The 19,440-nt window shown below is 44.2% G+C and overlaps 1 protein-coding gene across 5 annotated transcripts in view; it reads right to left on the reverse strand.

The window, feature by feature from the left end:
• ARMC9 (armadillo repeat containing 9) overlaps positions 1–19,440 on the reverse strand; it is a 126,505-nt gene that overhangs the window by 76,205 nt on the left and 30,860 nt on the right. For all 5 annotated transcript variants that reach the window (XM_045559661.1, XM_045559664.1, XM_045559665.1 and 2 more), the window contains exons 10-15: positions 15,168–15,202; positions 11,734–11,845; positions 8,681–8,773; positions 5,247–5,337; positions 3,644–3,767; positions 354–493 (exon numbers count right to left, since the gene is read on the reverse strand). In XM_045559661.1, coding sequence (XP_045415617.1) covers positions 354–493; positions 3,644–3,767; positions 5,247–5,337; positions 8,681–8,773; positions 11,734–11,845; positions 15,168–15,202 — 595 coding nt within the window. The remainder of the gene's footprint in view (positions 1–353; positions 494–3,643; positions 3,768–5,246; positions 5,338–8,680; positions 8,774–11,733; positions 11,846–15,167; positions 15,203–19,440) is intronic.

Genomic DNA, 19,440 nt, shown 5'->3' on the forward strand with positions numbered 1-19,440 from the left:
TAGTCCTGTAGGATCCTAGGAACATATTTCTCTCTCTTCAAAGAAGGGGATCATAATTCTTAACATCTTACATTAGAATAATGCAACGAAGATGAATAAAAATGTAAACGAATTTAGTTTCCTCTTAATGTGGGCACTACATAGATATAAGACATTCTTTCCAAGAGCAGAATGGTATTTTGGCTTCATGGATTGAACAGCTTTACACCTAGTTGGAGATGCTTCCCACTCTTTTTTCTCTTTTCAGTTTTCTATGAGACTCAGAGCAAAGCATGCAGGCTCGTTGGTAATCCAGATTCGAGGGCCAGGATCTCGTCCCCTCTCCTAGCAGAATGGGGGCAGGGCTGTGAGACCTGCACTCCGGAGGCAGAGGTTCATGAGCAAAGCCACCGAGTACTCCAGTGTGTAGTCAGACAGGCAATCGGGCTCCTTCAGAATATCAATCAGCCAGAAGATGAGGCCGTCTTGAATCATCGCTGTCTGCAGCGGGCGCCTAGGACAAAATAGCCTAAGGTAAATTAAAATGGGCAAGAAACTTTTCATATAAGAATATATAGTAATGTGGCCAGGTGTGATGGCTCACACCTGTAATCTTAGCACTTTGGGAGGCTGAGGCAGGAGGATCACTTAAGGCCAGGAGTTCAAGTCCAGCCTAAGCAACATAGTGAAACCCCATCACTACAAAAAATAGAAAAATCAGCTGGGCATTGTGTTGTGCGTGCCTGTAGTCCCAGCTACTTGGGAGGCTGAGGCAGAAGGATCGCTTGAGCCCTGGAATCTGAGGTTACAGTGAGCTATGATGACGCCACTGAACACTAGCCCAGGTGACAGAGCGAGACCCTGTCTCAAAAAAAAAAAAAAAAAAAGAGTATATAGTAATGTGAATGCATAGCAGAAAGGACAAAGTGTACAGAAGATACAGATTCTGAGGACTATTTCATTGTTAAACCCATACAACTGAAACAACAAAAATTCTTTTTCTTGCAGGGATATTGTTAAGGGTTTATAAAAGATAAGGAAGTTAGGAGGCCTCCCACTTTGAAAGCTTCCTTGTCAATATTTAAAATTAGCAGAACATTACTTCAAATATTTAATATATATTTACTGATATTCTACTTACTCAACCTACGCAACAGGGCCATATAAATACTTCCTTGACAAACAGATTTTTACCTGTGCTCTATATAATCCAGCTTAGGCACTTTGAGCTGTATGAATATAAAGAAAAGCAAAAAAGAGCAAAAACCCAGCTTATTACCACTTGATTCAGATTGCTATCACAGGGTAACGGTAGTTTAACGACCTGGGTAATACAACTTATAAGGAATGATTTTCCACCCAAAGTCCAGGTATAAAATCTTGCAAAATCCAATGCCTCATCAAAATGTGTAATGGTGAATGTTTTCCTGTCAGCTTTAAGAACTGATGAGACTAAATGTGGCAGAAGAAACCATCTGAATTATTTGAAAATCGAAACACCATGGAGAAGTCAGCACTATACCTCCACTGATTAACACGTTATGGTAAAACCACCACCCAGGACAGAATAGCAAAGCCAGTGTCCCTTCATGCTGTTCTTAAACACTATCCCGACGCAATCAGTGAGACTTACAACACGAATGCAGTGAGACTGTGCTCTCTTGGTAAGCACGACAACTTTCTACACTCATTGCAGAGCCACTGGAAACTGCAAAAGTATTAAGCACATTCACAGAACAGAAAAGCTTAAATTGCTGTTTGGAGGAAAAGACTAAATAGGCAGTAAACATTTGCATTACCAAGAAGAGGTAGTTTTTTACCATATCTTGTGTCTGTTACTCAAGTATAGCTATTAAATTTCTAAACATTTCCCAGATACAGTCAATATCAAGCTAAGTTATCCCTACACACAGACAGACATGAAGTGTTGGTGTGAGCTGAGGGTATCGCCTACAGTTCTTCTCAATCCGTACAGTCAGAACAAGACATTTGCACTTAGACTATTTCACTCAGACTCCACTTAGACCATTTCACCTTGCAGGCTTCTGGTTATCAGCGAGAGTTAGTCAGACGTTAAACGCATTGGATGTGAAGAAAGTGTGTTCACAAGCGGACTGACAGAAAAAGCTGAGGACTCCTGGTACTAGAACCCTTTTTCTTTTTATTTTTCTTTTCTTTTTTTTGAGACAGGGTCCCGCTCTGTCATCTGGGCTAGAGTGCAGTGGCATCATCATGGCTCACAGCAACCTCAAACTCCTGGGCTCAAGGGATCCTTCTGCCTCAGCCTCCTGAGTAGCTGGGACTACAGGTGTGCGCCACCATGCCTGGTTAATTTTTCTATTTTTTGTAGAGATGGGGTCTTGCTCTTGCTAAGGCTGGTCTCAAACTCCTGAGCTCAAGTGTTTCTACCACCTCGACCTCCCAAAGTGCTAGAATTACAGGCATGAGACACCACCCTGCTATAGAATTTTTAATAAAGTGAAAGAGAATGTGAGGTGGTTATGAGGGAAGGACTCTGGAAGAACTACCATATGACCCAGCAATTCCACTCCAGACACCTGTCCAGGAGACAGGAAGACACACGTCCACATAAAGACTTCGGTGTTCAAGTGCTCACAGCAGCGCTATGCGAATCAGCCAAAAGTGAAAACAGCACGAATACCCATCAGCTGATGAGCGGATAAACAGCGTAGTATATCCACGTAAGGGAGTGCGGTCCAGCAATGGAAAGGAATGCAGTACTGACATGTGCCACATGGACAGACCTTGAAAAACCTTCATTATGCTAAGTGAAAGAAGCTAGTCCCAAAAGAACACACATTATATGATTCTATTTATAGGTAATGTCTAGTACAAGTAAATCCTCAGAAAGTAGGTTAGCAGTTACGTGGGGCCGGGGCAGGAATGAGGAGTGACTGTAAATGGGTATGAGTGAGGTTGCTTTTGTGGAGATGGAAATGTTCTAAAACTAGATTGTGGTGATGGCTGAACAACTCTGTAAATACACTAAAAATCACTGAATTGTAGACTTAAAATGGGTGACTTTTATGATATGTAAAGTATGCTTCAATAAAGCTGTTAATTAAAAAAAAGCTCCAGAACACACCAGATCTGGTTCAAGAAGACGTGTCTACCTGGGAAATCTCTGACACGGATTGGTTCCAAGTCATGACAGATCCCAGGCCGAGTCTGTGGGGTGGGCTACTGGGATGTGTTGACACGGAACCAGGAGGCCCTCACCCTGATCCCGCAGGACTGTCCCTCACGCTGAGATGTCCCCCCTGTACGTGGCTCCCACAGGGGGCTGGCAGCAACTTGAAGGCCGAGGCTCTATCAGGTCTTATTCATGTGCCTGTCTCTAAGCCTGGCAGGTGGCCTGAGACACAGTCTAGCACCCGCTGGCACCAGATGAAGTCCATTAGGAGAATATAATGGTGCTTTTAAAATGTCTTCCTCCATCCTGCAGCCTTGAGCAGGACAGTTTGGTGGAACAGGGACAGGCTTTCCAGCTCTGCCTTGGAAAGCCGCCCAACCGCTCCTAAGTGTTAGAAAAATATCCTCTGTCTCCTGGGTTGTCATAGGAATAAAATAAGCACTAAATAGTGGCTAAAACAACCCCAGTCTGCTGTCACAGGAGCCACATGTCCTCTTGCACAGTCATCACCTGAGGCTGAACTTCTGCAGGGCTCCAAGGACATTCTCCCGGGTGATGACGTCCTTGTCCTCCTCCTTCAGCCTTCCCTCCAGCATCCGCAGCACCGTCGTGTTCTGCGCAAGGTAGAGGCGACCTAACAATATGCCAGACGTGAAACAGGTGAGAGGTGGACAGAATTCATCTGGTGTGCTCCAAACCCACTGTGTGTGAAAACTTTGTTTGCATATAACACAGTAGAGTTTGGGTAATTTTATGTTCTTGCTAAAATTCATTAAAATGTATTTCTTGTAAAAATTGGTTTTATTCAATCAGCCATCTAATGAATAGAAAAACCACACTTCCTGTAAGGCAAACATAATTCATCACCATGTTCTTGTGGGGAGCAGTGTCTTTTTATATGCCCAGATTCGATGATCAGACCTACAAGAAGAAAAAGGGGGTGGGTCTGTGTGTTATGAGCCCTTGGCCTTTACAATAGAGACAGCCAATGAGTGGTGCAGGTCACACTCCCTGCTCTTTCTAGATATGCCCAGAGCCTGGAGGAGAAGGTGGGAGCCATACCTGAAACTCTGTGATAAGCCCAGGATGGTCACTAGCCTGCTATGAGTTTCTGAACTCATCAGAAGACGTTAATTATGGACAGAAGTTTCAACAGTATTACCATATGAATGGCCCTCAGCACATACCCTGCCTTAAAATAAATGTTTGCCAAACAGATGGAAAAGTGAACAAATGAATGAATGAATGAAGAAAGTTTTAGAGTATCATACATTCATAACTTGAAAACTTCCTTTATTTACATTAGAAAGAGCTCAAACAAGTAAGAACTTGTCAAAATGGCATGTTGCAAAATCACTGTTTTTTTCTGAGACAGCATCTCACTGTGTTGCCCCAGGCAGAGTACAGTGGCACCATCATAACTCACTGCAACCTCAAACTCCTGGGCTCAAGCGATCCTCCTGCCTCAGCCTCCTGAGTAGCTGGGACGGGACTACAGGTGTGCACTACAACGCCTGGCTAATTTTTCTATTTTTAGTAGAGACAGGATCTCACTCTTGCTCAGGCTGGTCTCAAACGCCTGAGCGCAAGCAATCCTCCCTCCTCGGCCTCCCAGAGTGCTAGGATTACAGGCGTGAGCCGCCGCGCCTGGCCTCGTTTTGAATTCAGTTATGGTGGCATGTTACCTTTGGAATTTTCAAATCCTTTGATTTAAGAATTTATAGTCTTTTGGAGAAAATGGTGTAGTACTTATTAGAATCAAGTTTCATTTTTTTACCAATCTTATTTTGTCTTAAGTAGAAAACTACAGAGAAATGCATTCATTGTCTGTTATATACTTGAAAGCAAAATAAGAAGTGCCATATCACAAAATTAGACAGCTGACAGAATAAAACCAGAAGGCTTACAAAATAAACTCCAAAACCATCAAAATGTTCTCTGACATAAAGAATTGGAAAACTAATTTTCACAAAAGACCTTAGAGGAAGTAAATAATAATAAATTGAGGAAACATATATTATCTCTAAGAAACTTGGGAGCAATGCTCACTTTCAAAGGGAAAAACCCATCAGTAAGATCTAGCTCTTCTCTTGAAGGCAAGCTGCCGTCTCACCTTCTGCTAGCGACGCGAAAGCGTTGACAAGCCTGGCCGTGTACTGCCGCACCACCTCACTCTTCGAGTGCAGCAGCTGAAGCACACTCCTCTGTGGGGAAAAAATCAAGACAGATGAAGAAAAGGGAGAGGTCAACATATGCCTCCTCTGCCTAGGCCTGAATTTATCAGAGGTGAAACCAACAGACTAAAGCCAAACACTTCATCTGCAAGTCTTGATTTCCAACTGATATTGGACGAGATCTGGAAAAAAGTTAGCCGGACTTCTAAATTAAATGAATTCACCATACAAAGCACTCAGAGCCGTGACTGGCCCAGAGGAAGCAGTACTGTTCGTCACTGTGGTCACTGCTGCTTTCCCAGGTTAGAATAGTAGATTCAACAGACACATCTAAATGTTGCCACCTCTAAACCACAGCAAGACTGCAGTAAATGGACTTTTAAAAAAGACATAAATTCCTTAGGACTCAGAGAACAGCATGAGAAGCTATAAGGACACAGTTTTGGAAGCAGGAATGCAGGATGGTAGCAACAGGCTAAGCAGGCCCAAGAACGCCAAATCTCAGACAGTAACAGGCGATGCAAAATTACCCAGTTTCTATCACTTACTCCTCAAAAGGCTTCAGAACTGGGAAAAAGAAAGAAGAACGATGAAAGTTGTTCAGGCAGCAGCCTGATCTCACTCATGCCGCTCCTGCGCACCTCCAGCACAGCACTGGGGGAGGGGCTCTCTTGTGAAGGTGACACAAAGGGTCTATGGAGCAGGGGACGTTGGCACAGGTGAGCAAGGGCGTTAGATGAAATGGAGGGTCAGCGTCTAACTGCAGGATGGATGCTGAGCAGACACCCAGCCCTACTCCTCCGCCCCCCAGTTGGCTCCCAGAACACTGGCAATGAGACTCTCATCCTCGGGGCAGGAGACTAAAAGACTTCTCAGAGGAAAATGACCAGCCCAAGAAGAAAGAACTAGACACCCTGAGACCAGAGGTTCCAATAAATGGCTCACCCGGATCCTCCTCAGGGGAGCAATCAGGGCTTCCAATCGGCTTTTTAGTTTGCCCACTCTCACTCTCTCCTTACGAGACAACAAGGACGCCAGACATGGGAGGAGAGTGCCAACATGGAAGACAGGGCCGGAACAAAGGGGAAGAAATGAGAAGAAAACTAAAAATACACAAAAATGCATCACTAATATCCTCAAAGATACAAGAAGCTGTATTGCAGCCACAAAACAGAGAATGCTATAAAAAAAGAAATAAAAAGCTCAACAGAAGGATAGCAAAATAAAGATGAGGAAATCTCCCCTAAAGGGGAACAAAAAGAAAAAGATAGAAGATAGGAGAGAAAAGATAAGAAAAATAGAGAACCAGGAGGGGAGGTCCAACATTCAGAAATAGAAAACAGAAGAAACAGAAAGGAAGAAACCACCAACAAAATAACTCAAGAAAAGAACCCAGAACTGAAGCTGTCAGACAGAAAGGGCCCCCAAAGTGCTCACACCAACGGATCAAGACACAGCTCGTGAAGGACGTCAATGGGCAGTTTACTAACACTGGTGATAAAAAGAGGATTCAACGTGCTTCTAGAGAGAAAAATAGGTCACATACGAAAGACCAGGAATTAGAATGACTTTGGATTTCTCAACAGCAAAACTGGAACCTAAAAGACAATGGAACAATGTCTTCAAAATTCATAAGGAAAATTATTTACAACCCAGAATTCCATGCAAAAAATAAAGACATTTTTAGACCATATGTGGTCTCAAGAAACATACTCCCTGTGCATCCTTTGTCTAGAAGCTGTTATCCAAAGGATATGCTCCACCCACTGAGAGATTAAGTCAGGAAAGAAGACGACGTGGCTACTGGAAGTAGAGAGGCAGTTCAGGGAGGGGTGAAAGGAATCAACAGAAGTTTGCCGAAGAGACTCCTGACGCAGGGGGCCACAAGTCCAGACTGAACTGAGCTGACTCAGGAGGGTGACATGTTGAAGGTTGTTGTCCCCAAGATGCCTACTGCCAGTACACCATCTTTATTTAGGTCAAATTCTTACTGAAGTATAACATCTATACAGAAAATTGCACAGATGATGAGTATACCGCCTGATGAGTTTTCACAAAGTGAACACGCGGCAACTCGAAACTCCTGAACAGTATTGCCTGTACACACAACAGGGAGCGTGCAACTCGCTTTCCCAGCGTGCTGGTGCTATGATTTGAATGTACCCACCAAACCCATGTTGAAATTTAATTGCTGGTGTAATGATATTAGGACATTTAAGAGGTGATTATGTTAAGATGGCTCTGCCCTCCTGAAGGGATTAATGCCGTTATCTCTGGACTGGCTTAGTTATCTCAGGAGTAGCTCTGATAAAAGGATAGGTTCCAGCCCCATTCTCTCTCTGTCTAGCATGCCGGCTTCTGCCTTCTGCCACGGGATGACCCTTGCCAGATGCTGGCGCCATCCTCTTGGACTTCCCAGTCTCCAGAACGGTGCACCAAATGAACTTCTATTGCTTGTAAATGACCCAGTCTGTGGTGTTCTGGTACAGCAGCAGGAAACGGCCCAAGGCGGCTGTTTAAGCAGTGAGTGCTAAGAGCGTTTGCTACTCCAGCACACACATTGTGAAGCTTAACGATAGCTTTACATTTTAGAGCACTCTGATAAAAACTCAACTGAAATAATATGAAATAAAATGTAGTATCTTCTTTCCGTGTGCCAAGTTCAAGATCCTGATCCTCCTACTGTCCCGTGATGCCTGGTGCAGACACAAGCAGGAGGGGCGGGGAGGAGGAGGAGACCACCACGTGGAGACTCCTCAGTGCCGGCCCGGGCGAAGCACGTCCCCCACGTGACTGCACTCCATCATCTCAACAACAGCCTGAGGCTGTTCCTAGACTGGGAAGCACCTGAGACTGAGTCACCTGCTTCAGATGACCTGGCTAATGAGTGGCTGAGGTTGGAAAGCAATTTACCTCATCCCAAATCTCATACTTTCCCCACAGCGTCAGTAGACATATCCGGTCCAAAGCTGTATATAAATATTGTGTTAAAGACACATTTTCAGTCAGGCCCAGATGAAAACACCCTGTAATTGCTTATATACCTTGTCCATCCTAAGTCCTACCCAGTTTTCAGGACTCATGGAACAAAGTGAGGTACAGGAAAGAGTTGGGAATTTGAGAAAAGGAAAAATGGTAGAAAAGAGCTCCAGAGATAAATCAAGCAGTTCTAACTTTTTTAGAACTTTTTACTAGAGTTCGCTAGTGCGGTCTGTTACCCAGGGTGAACAAGAGGTCTCACTAGCTGGCCAGGTGGAGGCTGCCATGTGGTCCCTGTGCTGAAATACGCACAGATACGAAAGCTTCCCCATCTTCTAAGGTCATTCCCTCGCACTGAAGGCTCTGGCCGGGCCCCGGGCCACCTCCGACCCACCTGGCTGTGGCTATGACAGTCCAAGAGGTCGTTGCTGATGTAGGCTTGCAAAACGGTCTCCCTCTGCTCTCCAGGATGGGATGTGGTCAAGCGCTGGAGTGAAGAAAAACAAAAGCAACAAGACCTGAGTCACTTAGGACCAGGGGGGAAAGCTTTCATATAGCAGGTGTGTTTTAAAAGGCAGTACCAGTAACTATACATATAACCACCCCAAATAAATAACATCCAGCTGGGGGCTAGTTAACCAACCAGCCAGTCAATTAACACGAACTTACGACGTTGGACTTCCTAACAGGTGGTTTAGGGGATGCTGGAGTGGATTTTTCACGTGAAATCCTCAGAGAAGGAAGCGGCAAGGTTCCCAATTCTAAGTGTGCAGACAAGGGAGAGCTCACCAACGCCCAGAGGGGCTTTTCTTGTAGGAAGGGGCTCAAGAGTTGGCCCCTGAGGATGGGCAGGCTATTAACCAGCACAGGGGAACGTGAGTGTAGTAGGGGACAGGGAAGTGTGATCCAGCTCAGGGAGGTACAAAATACAGGGTGCATTTGAGCGGGCTCAATGGGCAGGGCCCACAGCAGGCTGTAGAGCGCTTTGAATGCCTGCCTTGCAGCACAGTGGACTCTCTCCTAGTCTACAGGGACCAGCTGTGTGTGTGTGTGTGTGTGTGTGTGTGTGTGTGTGTGTATGTGTGTGTTTGTGTAGGGGCTGGCTGGCTGGAATTCTGACCTTAAGTCTGTCATGTTGCTATCAGTAAGAATTTACGCACTATCCACAGGGCCAGAAGGAAACTTACGTGCGTGTGCGCGTGCATGTGGGTGTGCAGAGGTGTGAGCTGGGATATGAGAAAGCCATGTAACTGCAGTGAGCAAATGTCCCTGCTTCTCCAGGAAAATCTTACAAAATCAAAATCTTGAGGCTGCAGGCCCTGCTTTAGGCCAAAGAGAAGGCAGATGTGCAAAGAACATGCTGGTTCTTGGCGTGGGCAAGAGGACAGCAAGAGCAACAGACACCCAGGAGCGGGAGGGAGAGCTGGGGAGGCCTCCAGAGGCAAGTGTTGCTGACAGACGCTGACCACCGTGGCCGGGCCAGGCTTCAAAGGTAAAGGGGGACTGTCCTGAAGGAGGGGTGTGCCCAGAATGTCACGTGGGACATTGCCGACCTTCTGTCAAGTTCACTGAGGTTGAGGCAAGGGCAAGGGGCTAGATGGGGGACTAGAGAGGAACACAGAAAAATCATAAGAAACCTGTTCATTTTTCCTGTGAACATTCTGCGAAAATGTCATTCTCTCAGCAAAGGAATACCCTGTCTCCTCAAGAGTGGCATGGACTGAGAGGACGTGCTGAGTGAGCAAACTAAGAGCCAAATAAGAGACGAGTTTGAGAACTTGAGCAGAGACGAAAATGGCCAGGATAGGGACGGCCACATGCTGCCCCACCCACTCTGGACAAATGACCCAAACAAAACAAGAACAGACATCACTGCTTGACCACAGGACTCTTCCTGCTGATCCGGGAGTCTCAGAGCATGCCTCGAGACACGTTTCAGGAAGCACCAGCAAACATCAGAAGTGTAAGTGAGAACTGTTTCTATCCAGAGACAGGGAAATTGCCCACAGGATTCTGATGCCAAGAGACCTTGAAATTTGGGGATCCATGAAGGGGGCTGATGCTAATGCATGGTGAGTTAGAATGGATCATTCAGTTAAACAGCCAACCAGTGCTGGCTTAAGCCAGCAGTTCTCAAAGTATAGTCTGGGGAACCCTAGGGAGTCCCCAAAACACTTTCAAGGGGTCTACAAGGTTATGATTATTTTCATAATAATACTAAGATATGACTTGCTTGTTTCATGCTCAGTCTCTCAGAGGCTGTATGAATTGGGACACTATGACAAATCAAATGCAAAAGCAGACATGAGGAGCCAGCTGTCCTCCAGTAAGCCAGACACTAAAGAAATTTGCAAAAATGAAAAATGATGCTATCCTCACTAATTTTTTTATTATTTGGAAAATAGTTATTTTTCATAAAAATATGTTACTTATGTTAACATGCCATTCATTTATTATTCATTTTAAGGGAATTAATAGATATATTTTAAGAATTTTCTCAGTTTTAATTTCTAATATTGTAAATATTGGTAGATAAACTTCATGTAAGCACAAGCTCTTTGAGGTCCTCAGTAATTTGGGGGAGTGGAAAGGGCTCTGAGAGCAAAAATCTTGAGAAGCAACTGCTGGCTTACACTGTGACCAATCTGAAGACTGGGGAGAAAAGCAACAACATAGATTCGGCTTGCTTCCCGTAGAGCCTTGTTAACCTGAGTTCTTACCCTTGAACCTGAACCCTTGAGCCTGCCCAGGGTGGCTGCATGGCAGTGCCTGAACAGAGTTTTCTGTGGGGATGTGGAGTGAGCCCAACTCCACCCTGTCACACGAGGGTGCCCACAAGCAGGGAGTGGGGCTCATGACTAGGAAAGGGCCATGTGGCAGGGGCAGTCTCCAGGGCGTTGGACCTGCATGTATCACATCACACAAAGGCAATGGCAACTATGATATCAATATAGGATTGTTAGATTTTTTTTTTTTAAAGACAGAGTCTCCCTCTGTCACCCAGGCTGGAGTTCAGTGGCATTATCATAGCTCACTGTAACCTTGAACTCCTGGACTCAAGTAATCCTCCCAGCTCAACCTCTGGAGTAGCTGGGACTACAGGTGCATGCCACCATGCCTGGCTAATGTTTTTATTTTTTGTAGAGATGGGGTCTTGCTGTTACCCAGGCTGGTCTTGAACTCCTGTCCCTCCAGTGATCCTCCTGCCTTGGCCTCCCAAAGTGCCAGGATTACAGATGTGAGCCACTGTCCCAGGCCAATATAGGAGTTTTTTTTAAAGGAGCCTAAGGCTATCTTCAGAAGCTGTTTTACACTTTCATTCTAGATGTCAGCAGGCAGCAAGAAGAAAGATTTTTAGATGGGTTAAAAGATACAAGCAAGGTAGCCAGCCAAGAAAACCAGCATTGGTTTCGTTTTGTTGTTTAACTTCAAGGAAAAGGTACCTACCCAACGCAGAGCCTGCAACAAGAAGGCTTTTAAGCGATCGCTCCCCCAAATCAAATCCTTCTTCAGTTTCTCATAATCCAGGGAGGGCAGTAATGGGACATCCTTCAATCTCCTACTCAGCAAGCCAAGTTCAAAGAGAAAGAAAAGGGTAAAAGGGCATGTTCATTACAACTCCTGAACATTATGACACCTGATCTAGAGTTGTGCAGATAGACCAGCAGTGGACAGCTATTCCCCTGGGCTCCCAGAATGAACTCCCAGCTTCCACCCGGGGGGTTGGGGGGGTTGGGGTGGGCTGGCTGGGTTCCAGGTTTCCTGCCTGCTGCTTCAACTCGCTCAGTTCCACCCGTTCTGCTGGATGGACTGAGGTTCTATTTAACATTTTTCCTAAAATAAGGAGTCTCTGCCTGAACAGATTTAGAAATCTCCACATTCACCTTAAGCCAGGGCTCCATATGATAGGAAAGAAATCACCTTGGAGGCATCACAACTTTCCACCAAAGTTTTGTTTAGAACTCTAAGCAAACCCCAAAGACTACTGCCTCAGCAGGCCCCAACAGTTCCACCTACAAACCTGAAGCCACTGACCGGCTCCAGCCTGAGGGACCTGATGGGGGAGTGTGAAGGACAGATCAGGGGTCAGGAAGCAAGTGTGGAGAGCAAGTGGGTGTGTGGCTCGCCACGGAGGGAGAAGTGCGTGGTCAGGAAGCGGCTGGCGGGTATAGCTCTGAGACCGGCTGGCTGTAGGACGATTTGCAGACTCTCCTCAAGAAGTCCCCAAATCAAGGACCTCAGGGGAGCTGGGTTTCAATTAAGAGATCTTTCTTTTTTTTAAATTTTTGTTTGGTTTTACTACTAATTTAAGAAATTATATTGATACATAATAATTATACATATTTATGGGGTCCACACCATGTTTTGATGCATGCATACAATGTGTAATGATCAAATCAGGCTAATTAGCACATCCATCACCTCAAACAGTTCTCATTTCTCATTTCTTTGTATTGGGTAAGAGAGATCTCTGATTAGAGATCTACACAGCTCAGACTGACCCAACACCTGCCTTTGGTTAGCCGGAACCAAAAGGAATCACCTCAGATTCCTTGCCACTAAAACCAGTGTCTTCTTCACATTTTGTTTTGTTGAAGAAAAGGAGATGCACAGAAAAGGAGAGTGCATGGAAACACGGGTAAAACGTACTGAGGTCTGTGGTCTAGTTAACGGTACCAGATCAATGTTAATTTCCTCATTTTGATGTAATGCTACAGTCATTTTAGACGTCACCAATGGGGAAGCTGGGAGCCTCAGCTTCCTGTAACTCTATATTTATTTCAAAATAAAAAGCTAAAAACCAAAACAAATTTATGAGTCTTCCAGTATAAAGGGAAAAAAAGGAGACTGCACAATATTAAATGGAGATTCACAAAGAGTTTGGTGACGAGCTGAAGTTGTAGGTTTCGTTTGCTTTTAAGGATGAAATGGAAATGGAGATCGTACACTCTGGGAGGCAGGGCTTTGGATAATTTACATTTTCTCCTTCATATATTTCTGTAGCATGCAGACTTTCTATAATGAGCATGTATTGCTTACATAATAAAAAATTACATGCTAGTTTCTTTTAATGTTAGTTTTTAAAAGACAAAATGAGATTTTCTTAGAGGGTCCAGGAAAGAGAGCAACAAATGAGATCTCAAGTAAACATTCCTGGGGGAAAGTGTCTTCCATTTTTTAATGTCAAACAGTAAACTCACACGCATGGCACATTAATTGACACTTTTTTTCCTGAGGCAGATACTACTGTAAGTTTAAAAATTAATAGAGCTACTTTTAAATTTTTTATTATAAATAACTGGCCAGTATTCTTCAAAAGTGTCAAAGCCATGAAAGACAAAGACTGAGGAATGATTTTAATAAATAAATCAAAGGAAACTAAGAAGACATGACAACTAAATTAAAATAATGGAACGATTGATAAAATGTGAATAAGGTCTATAGATTAGATGACAATATTGTATCACTGTTAATTTTCTTATTTTGATAACTACTGGTCTTGTGTGAAATAGTAACACTGGGAAATCCAGGTGAAGGGTATATGGGAATTATTTGTACTATTTTTGAAACGCTGAAATTATTTTAACAAGAAAAATTTTAAAAAACTATTTAAAATTTAAATGAGCTCTTGTTCTAGACAAAGAAGTTCCAATTGCAAAAGCAAGTTTCACAATGTTCTGTCGCTGGGGTGCTTCCTCTGAAGGGAAGAAAAACTGTCCTATTTGGGCCATATACACTTGCCAGTAAAGGCAATATTACCAACAAAGTTTATTACCAACTAAGTTTATTAGCAACTAAGTTGCTCAACAGCTCCACAGTTCTGTGGTCCAGCCACTCTCCTGCTGTCCAGGAAGACCGTGTCATGCCTTCTCCTCTCTGTTCTTGCCCCCTTTACTCTCTGCAGGTGACCTTGCCTCTTACGTCACTGAGAATAATATCAGCAAACATCTCAAGAGTGTTCGCTATGTCCCTGGCACTGCACTCAGGGCTTTCTACATATTAACTCATCCTTACCTTCAGAATCCTATACATCCTATAAAAGAATTACTTTTATTCTTCTTATTTCATAAGTGAGGAAACTGAGGCACAGAGAAGTTATATAAGTAGTCCAAGGTCACAGAGCCAGACACAGAGGTGGGATTTTAACCCTGGCAGTCAGTCTGTGCTTGTAAGTGCTACGCTATACTGCAGCCAAAGCAGCAGGAGAGAAAAAAAATGCTGGTCAATGTCAGACTCAGGCAGGACGGAGGGAGGAGAAAAGTTCCTCAGGTGTCTGAGGAATCTCACAGCTCCCGTCCCCCTCCACACACACACACACACACACACACACACACACACACACACCAGACTCAGAGGGTCACCGGACTCCATTCTAGTCCTCATGTCCAAGTCAAAGATCCTCAGTTCCCTTACTGCTAGAGCACACACACCTGGTGAACATGCACCAGACACTCCCATGGGTGACAACCTAACTGATCTGGACAGGAATGCTGGGGCATGCGCAAGGCTATCCTGTGGCCCTGGTCACAGCATGAACCAGCAGAGAATATAAAATTTAGAGACCACATCACTGTTGACTGTTGACTGCACTATGACAGTAGATTAAGTTCATTTCTACAGAATACCATAGGAACAATTCAACAGTTTTTTTCCATTTGATGCTACCTTACCAAAATAAATAGAATTAACATTAAAAAATAATTCTAGTTCAACATTACTTACAAGTACTGGTATTTCCTTTAATATCCACATGGAGCTCTAGCTCAAAGGCATTATTCTAAACTAGGCTGCTAAGATAAGTGTTTATTAAAGATATTTTGAATTCTGGTTTTACGCATGGCTGTTCCCCTTAATAAAAATTCCTAAAAGCAGTTACTTACACAGGTGCCAGGGAGGCTCGTAACATGGTGGAAGCCTGAGGGGAAGGGGACAGAAGGAAACAGACTGTGTTAGACACCGACAGTAATGCCTTGATCCTAAATCACACTAACAGCACAGAATCTGTTGGCGGAGCTTTTAATCCATCAGGGTTTGCCAAACAAAGTCATACATGATTTAAAAATGAGCCCAAACCAAAGTTAAGTCACACTGCCACTGATGTACCTCACAAACTGCCCACCCTGGTGTTATTCTCCAAGCAAAACCCCATAGAAAATGGCTGGGTTCTCCCTGCCCAAACTCCCAGAGACATTTTAAGCTGCCCGGTCAAAGACATTATGAAGAACAAAAGCAAGATTTTCTCTTCAAGCATAAAATTAACACATGCACTTTGTACCAAGTCAAACACTCTAGAGGTGTTTAAAGAATGAACAATCCCCCGTTCCACCCCATTCTCTTTTAATCTTATCTATAGGCCCAATCATTGCCTACCTTATAGACATTCACATTGTCCCATTCATTGTGTGTGTGTGTGTGTGTGTGTGTGTATTTTTTTTTCACCACTAAGACAGTGCCTTATTAAAAATATACTAAAAGAGATTTGAGAAACATATAACCAGATGCAGTGGCACTTGTTTAGACAGACTCAAATGAACTGCAAAAAGATGTTTCGAGAAAATAAGAGGAATTTGAACACGGACTGGACTGGTAGTAGATATTATGGAATTAGTATTAATTGTATTTGGCATTGTGGTTGTATGTGTGTGTTTGTTTTTTATAGCCCCTATATGTTAGAGACATATGTTGAATTATTTAACATATAGGTGGCATGATATGTGTGGAATTGGCTTTAAAGAACTCAGGGGAGGAAAAATATGTAGAGGAGAAGAAAGGAACCAAGGTTAGTGAAATGCCATTAATTGCTGAAGTTGTGATGAGCACACAGGGACTTATTTTATGATTCTGTCTACTTTCGGATGTTTGAAAACACTTAAAAAACAATGAACAAAAAGCCTGTTCAAAATCTGCTTATCTATTGTTACTGACTGGCAACAATAAGCTTAGCCATGCTCTGAGAGCTAAGTTAGGGTCCCAAAAGTGGTTTTGGGGGATCAAAAGGTCAGTGATTTTCAGTCCTGATAAACATCCCCAGATGCCCAGCGCTGCGGGAGGGGAGGGTTCGTCCTCGTCAGGACTGGGCAGAATCGCTCTAAACGGTGATCTATCTCATCATTGTCTTAATTGTTTAAACTGTAGTGATATTGGCCATTATTTTTCAAAGCTATTATCTGCTTTTGCCCTTGTCTTCATGCCTTATGTGACACCAGACTGCTTTCCTGGGTTTCAGTCTTGATTCAGAAGGCCTACCCTCCCTTAAGCTTAGACACACATCTTCTCTTAATTCTTCTAACATTATTATAGTTTATTTTTTATGCTGAGATATTTCTTCTACTGGGATTTATGTTAATGCATTTTCCTTTGCGGTGTGAGTGAGGTACGCCACTTAGTTTCTTGTTCTCTGAGAGCCAATTATGCTAGCGCGGTATAAGCCAGTGGTCCCATCAGGCTGCCTGATTTAACCTCAAAATGCTTCAATCAGTAAGTCTTGCTTCCTCCTTCTCTTTTCTCCTTTTTAATATTTGAATTTGAACACTGAGGTGGAGGAAACGTGATCTTCAGGCCCCGCAGCTCCCCACAGTCTGACATCAGCTGCTTCCCTCACTTCCCAGCGCCTGAAAGCATCTGGCTCCGCGACCCAAGAGCTAAACCACCCCTTTCCCACCTCTGTCGTCCACCAGGTTTACATCCATCCTTAGATCTATTTCTGGACCCTCCAGCCCAGCAGTCCCCAACCTTTTTGACACCAGGGACAGGTTTCATGGAAGACAGTTCTTCCATGGATGTGGAGTCGGGGGTCGCCTCTCATGGGGAGCACACAAGCTGGCTCTCTCTCGTGTGCCGTTTGCAGTGGGGTTCGGGTTGCTATGAGGGTCTGATGCCGTTACTGATCTGACGAGGGCAGGGCTGGGTCGGTGACAGAGTGATGGGGAGTGGCTGTGGGTGCAGGTGGCGCTTCGCTGGCTGGAGCTCGCCTCCTGCTGTACGGCCCAGTTCATGGTCTGTGGCCCGGGGGGTTGGGGACCACAGCTCCAGCCCCTTGCTACTCAAAGTGTGCTCCTCAGACAGGCAGCACCAGCATGACCCGGATTTTGTTAGAAATACGGAATTTCGGGGCCCATCCCAGACCTCCTGGACCAGGATCCGCATTTCAGCCAGGCGTCCCGGCGCCGTGCCTGCACATTAACGCCTGAGAAGCCCAATGCTGCTCCATAATGTATTATTTCTAAGCCAGTAACACCCTGTTCTGATGACAATCACATTATAGGAAGTTCATACCTGGTAAGGCAACTTCTCCTCTGTTACGCTAATTTTTCAAACACTTTTGGCTATTCTCAGATATTTATCTACTTAATTTTATATAATATCTATAAATTAGCTTTATAATGGGAATCAAAGGTGGTTTTTTTCTTCACTGGTTTGAAAGAAAAGGGCATTCCTAGCCCCCTGTAGAGCCCTTCCCGAAGGGGAAGGCAGGCAGTGTCACTACAGTCCCCTCAGCCAGAGTTAAAAACCGGTATCAAACATACTGCCCTTTACAGATACCAGCAGTTTTCTAGGGCCCGGCCAAGCTCCTTTACAGAATACAATTAACTCGAGCTCCACAGAGCCCCTGGGGAGGAGCTGACCAAAGACCACTCTAAAAGGGAAGCTGCTCTGTGTCCACTTACTTATCTTGAAATTGACAGCATTCTGTTTGGACCTAGAGTAGAATTTATCCCCTTGCAAAAAAGCAAGCAACCTTCTTCCAAATCCTAAATCCTATCAGTTCAGTCACTAGACACCCCATCTAAACTCTATCCTGATTTTCTTCTTCATACATTATAAATCTGAACTCCTGATATCAGTATCATAAATCGACTCTAGGCATGCCTAGTCAACGACAGTATTTTTATACTTCTACAATGATCCACTCATTTACTTTTTATCATCCTGTAGAGAATCTGCTAGGAACTGCAAGACTGTAGCTTTTATTGCCTGTCCCTAAGCCAGGGCCGCAGTAGGAAAAGCATGGTTATGAGCTTAGCTAACCATGGCTCATCCCCCCTCCCCCGGGTTCTAATGCTTACACAGAATCTGTACCTGGATGCCAACATGACAGCCAGGATGGCAGGACTAGTCTCTTGACAGATGACATTAGTGATTTCTAATGGGATAAAGTATCAGCTATGTTTTAAACTGCCCCTTAGTAAAATGATGTCAGTTTTAAATAAGCTGTATGCATCACTACTCCTATAAACAATGGAAACTTAAGGATGCCTATATGTGTAAGATATGATGGGATTTTATAACACAAACCTGGAAAGCACTAAGTACTTGATGAATTAATAAATAGATGGGAAGGAGGGAAGAAAGGAATGGTTCTACTAGACATAGATCCTGCTATGCTAATTGCTGCTAGAAAGAAAGCCACCACTTCTGGTGCGCACACTCTGCTCCTTACCTGCCCTGCGGCTGACCGTACAGTGGACAGAGGGTGGGCTCAGCCAGGTCTCAGGGATATGGCTTGCTGCCCCTTTTCCTGGAGGGCTCACGAGGAAGTACTGTTTTAAAACTTGGCTACCCAACATTTACTTCACTGATCTTTTAAAAATGGCCGATTCTCTAGGACTTTTGCATGCTCAAATCACTGTAGGCATTTCCCAAAGCAGAGACTTTGCAGCTTTTGTCATCTATCTGTCTGTCCCTGTGTACGGAGCGGCTGACGCAGCCAGCAGCTCTGAGGTACTTCTGCTACACTGAGAGAACGCGGCAAGGACATCTGCTCCTCGGTGCCTGACTATGTGCTTTCCATGAGTATCCACACGAGAACCATCCTCAGGCCTTAGCACCAGGAGTGACGGCGTGGTGCAGTTGTATGAACATCCAGTCTGTTTTTTTGAGACAGAGTTTCGCTGTGAGCCACCGTGCCCAGCCTTATCCAGTCTTTTTAAAAAATGTATTTAAACTTCTTTTTAAATTATAAAAGTAATAAACCTACTGAGAAAACTGAATGGTTGAAGGGCACCCAGAGGACTTTCATGGCATTGAAATGGTCTGTTTAAGGGAATGTGTGGTGGGCTCATGGCTGTTCATTTTAACGTTGTGCTTCCTGGCCTGCACGTGCAGCACACATGCTGTTTTGGATGCAGGAAATATTACATAATGAAATTTATA

The sequence above is a fragment of the Lemur catta genome, chromosome 8 (assembly GCF_020740605.2).
Source record: "Lemur catta isolate mLemCat1 chromosome 8, mLemCat1.pri, whole genome shotgun sequence".
In the NCBI taxonomy this organism is placed as follows: domain Eukaryota; kingdom Metazoa; phylum Chordata; class Mammalia; order Primates; family Lemuridae; genus Lemur; species Lemur catta.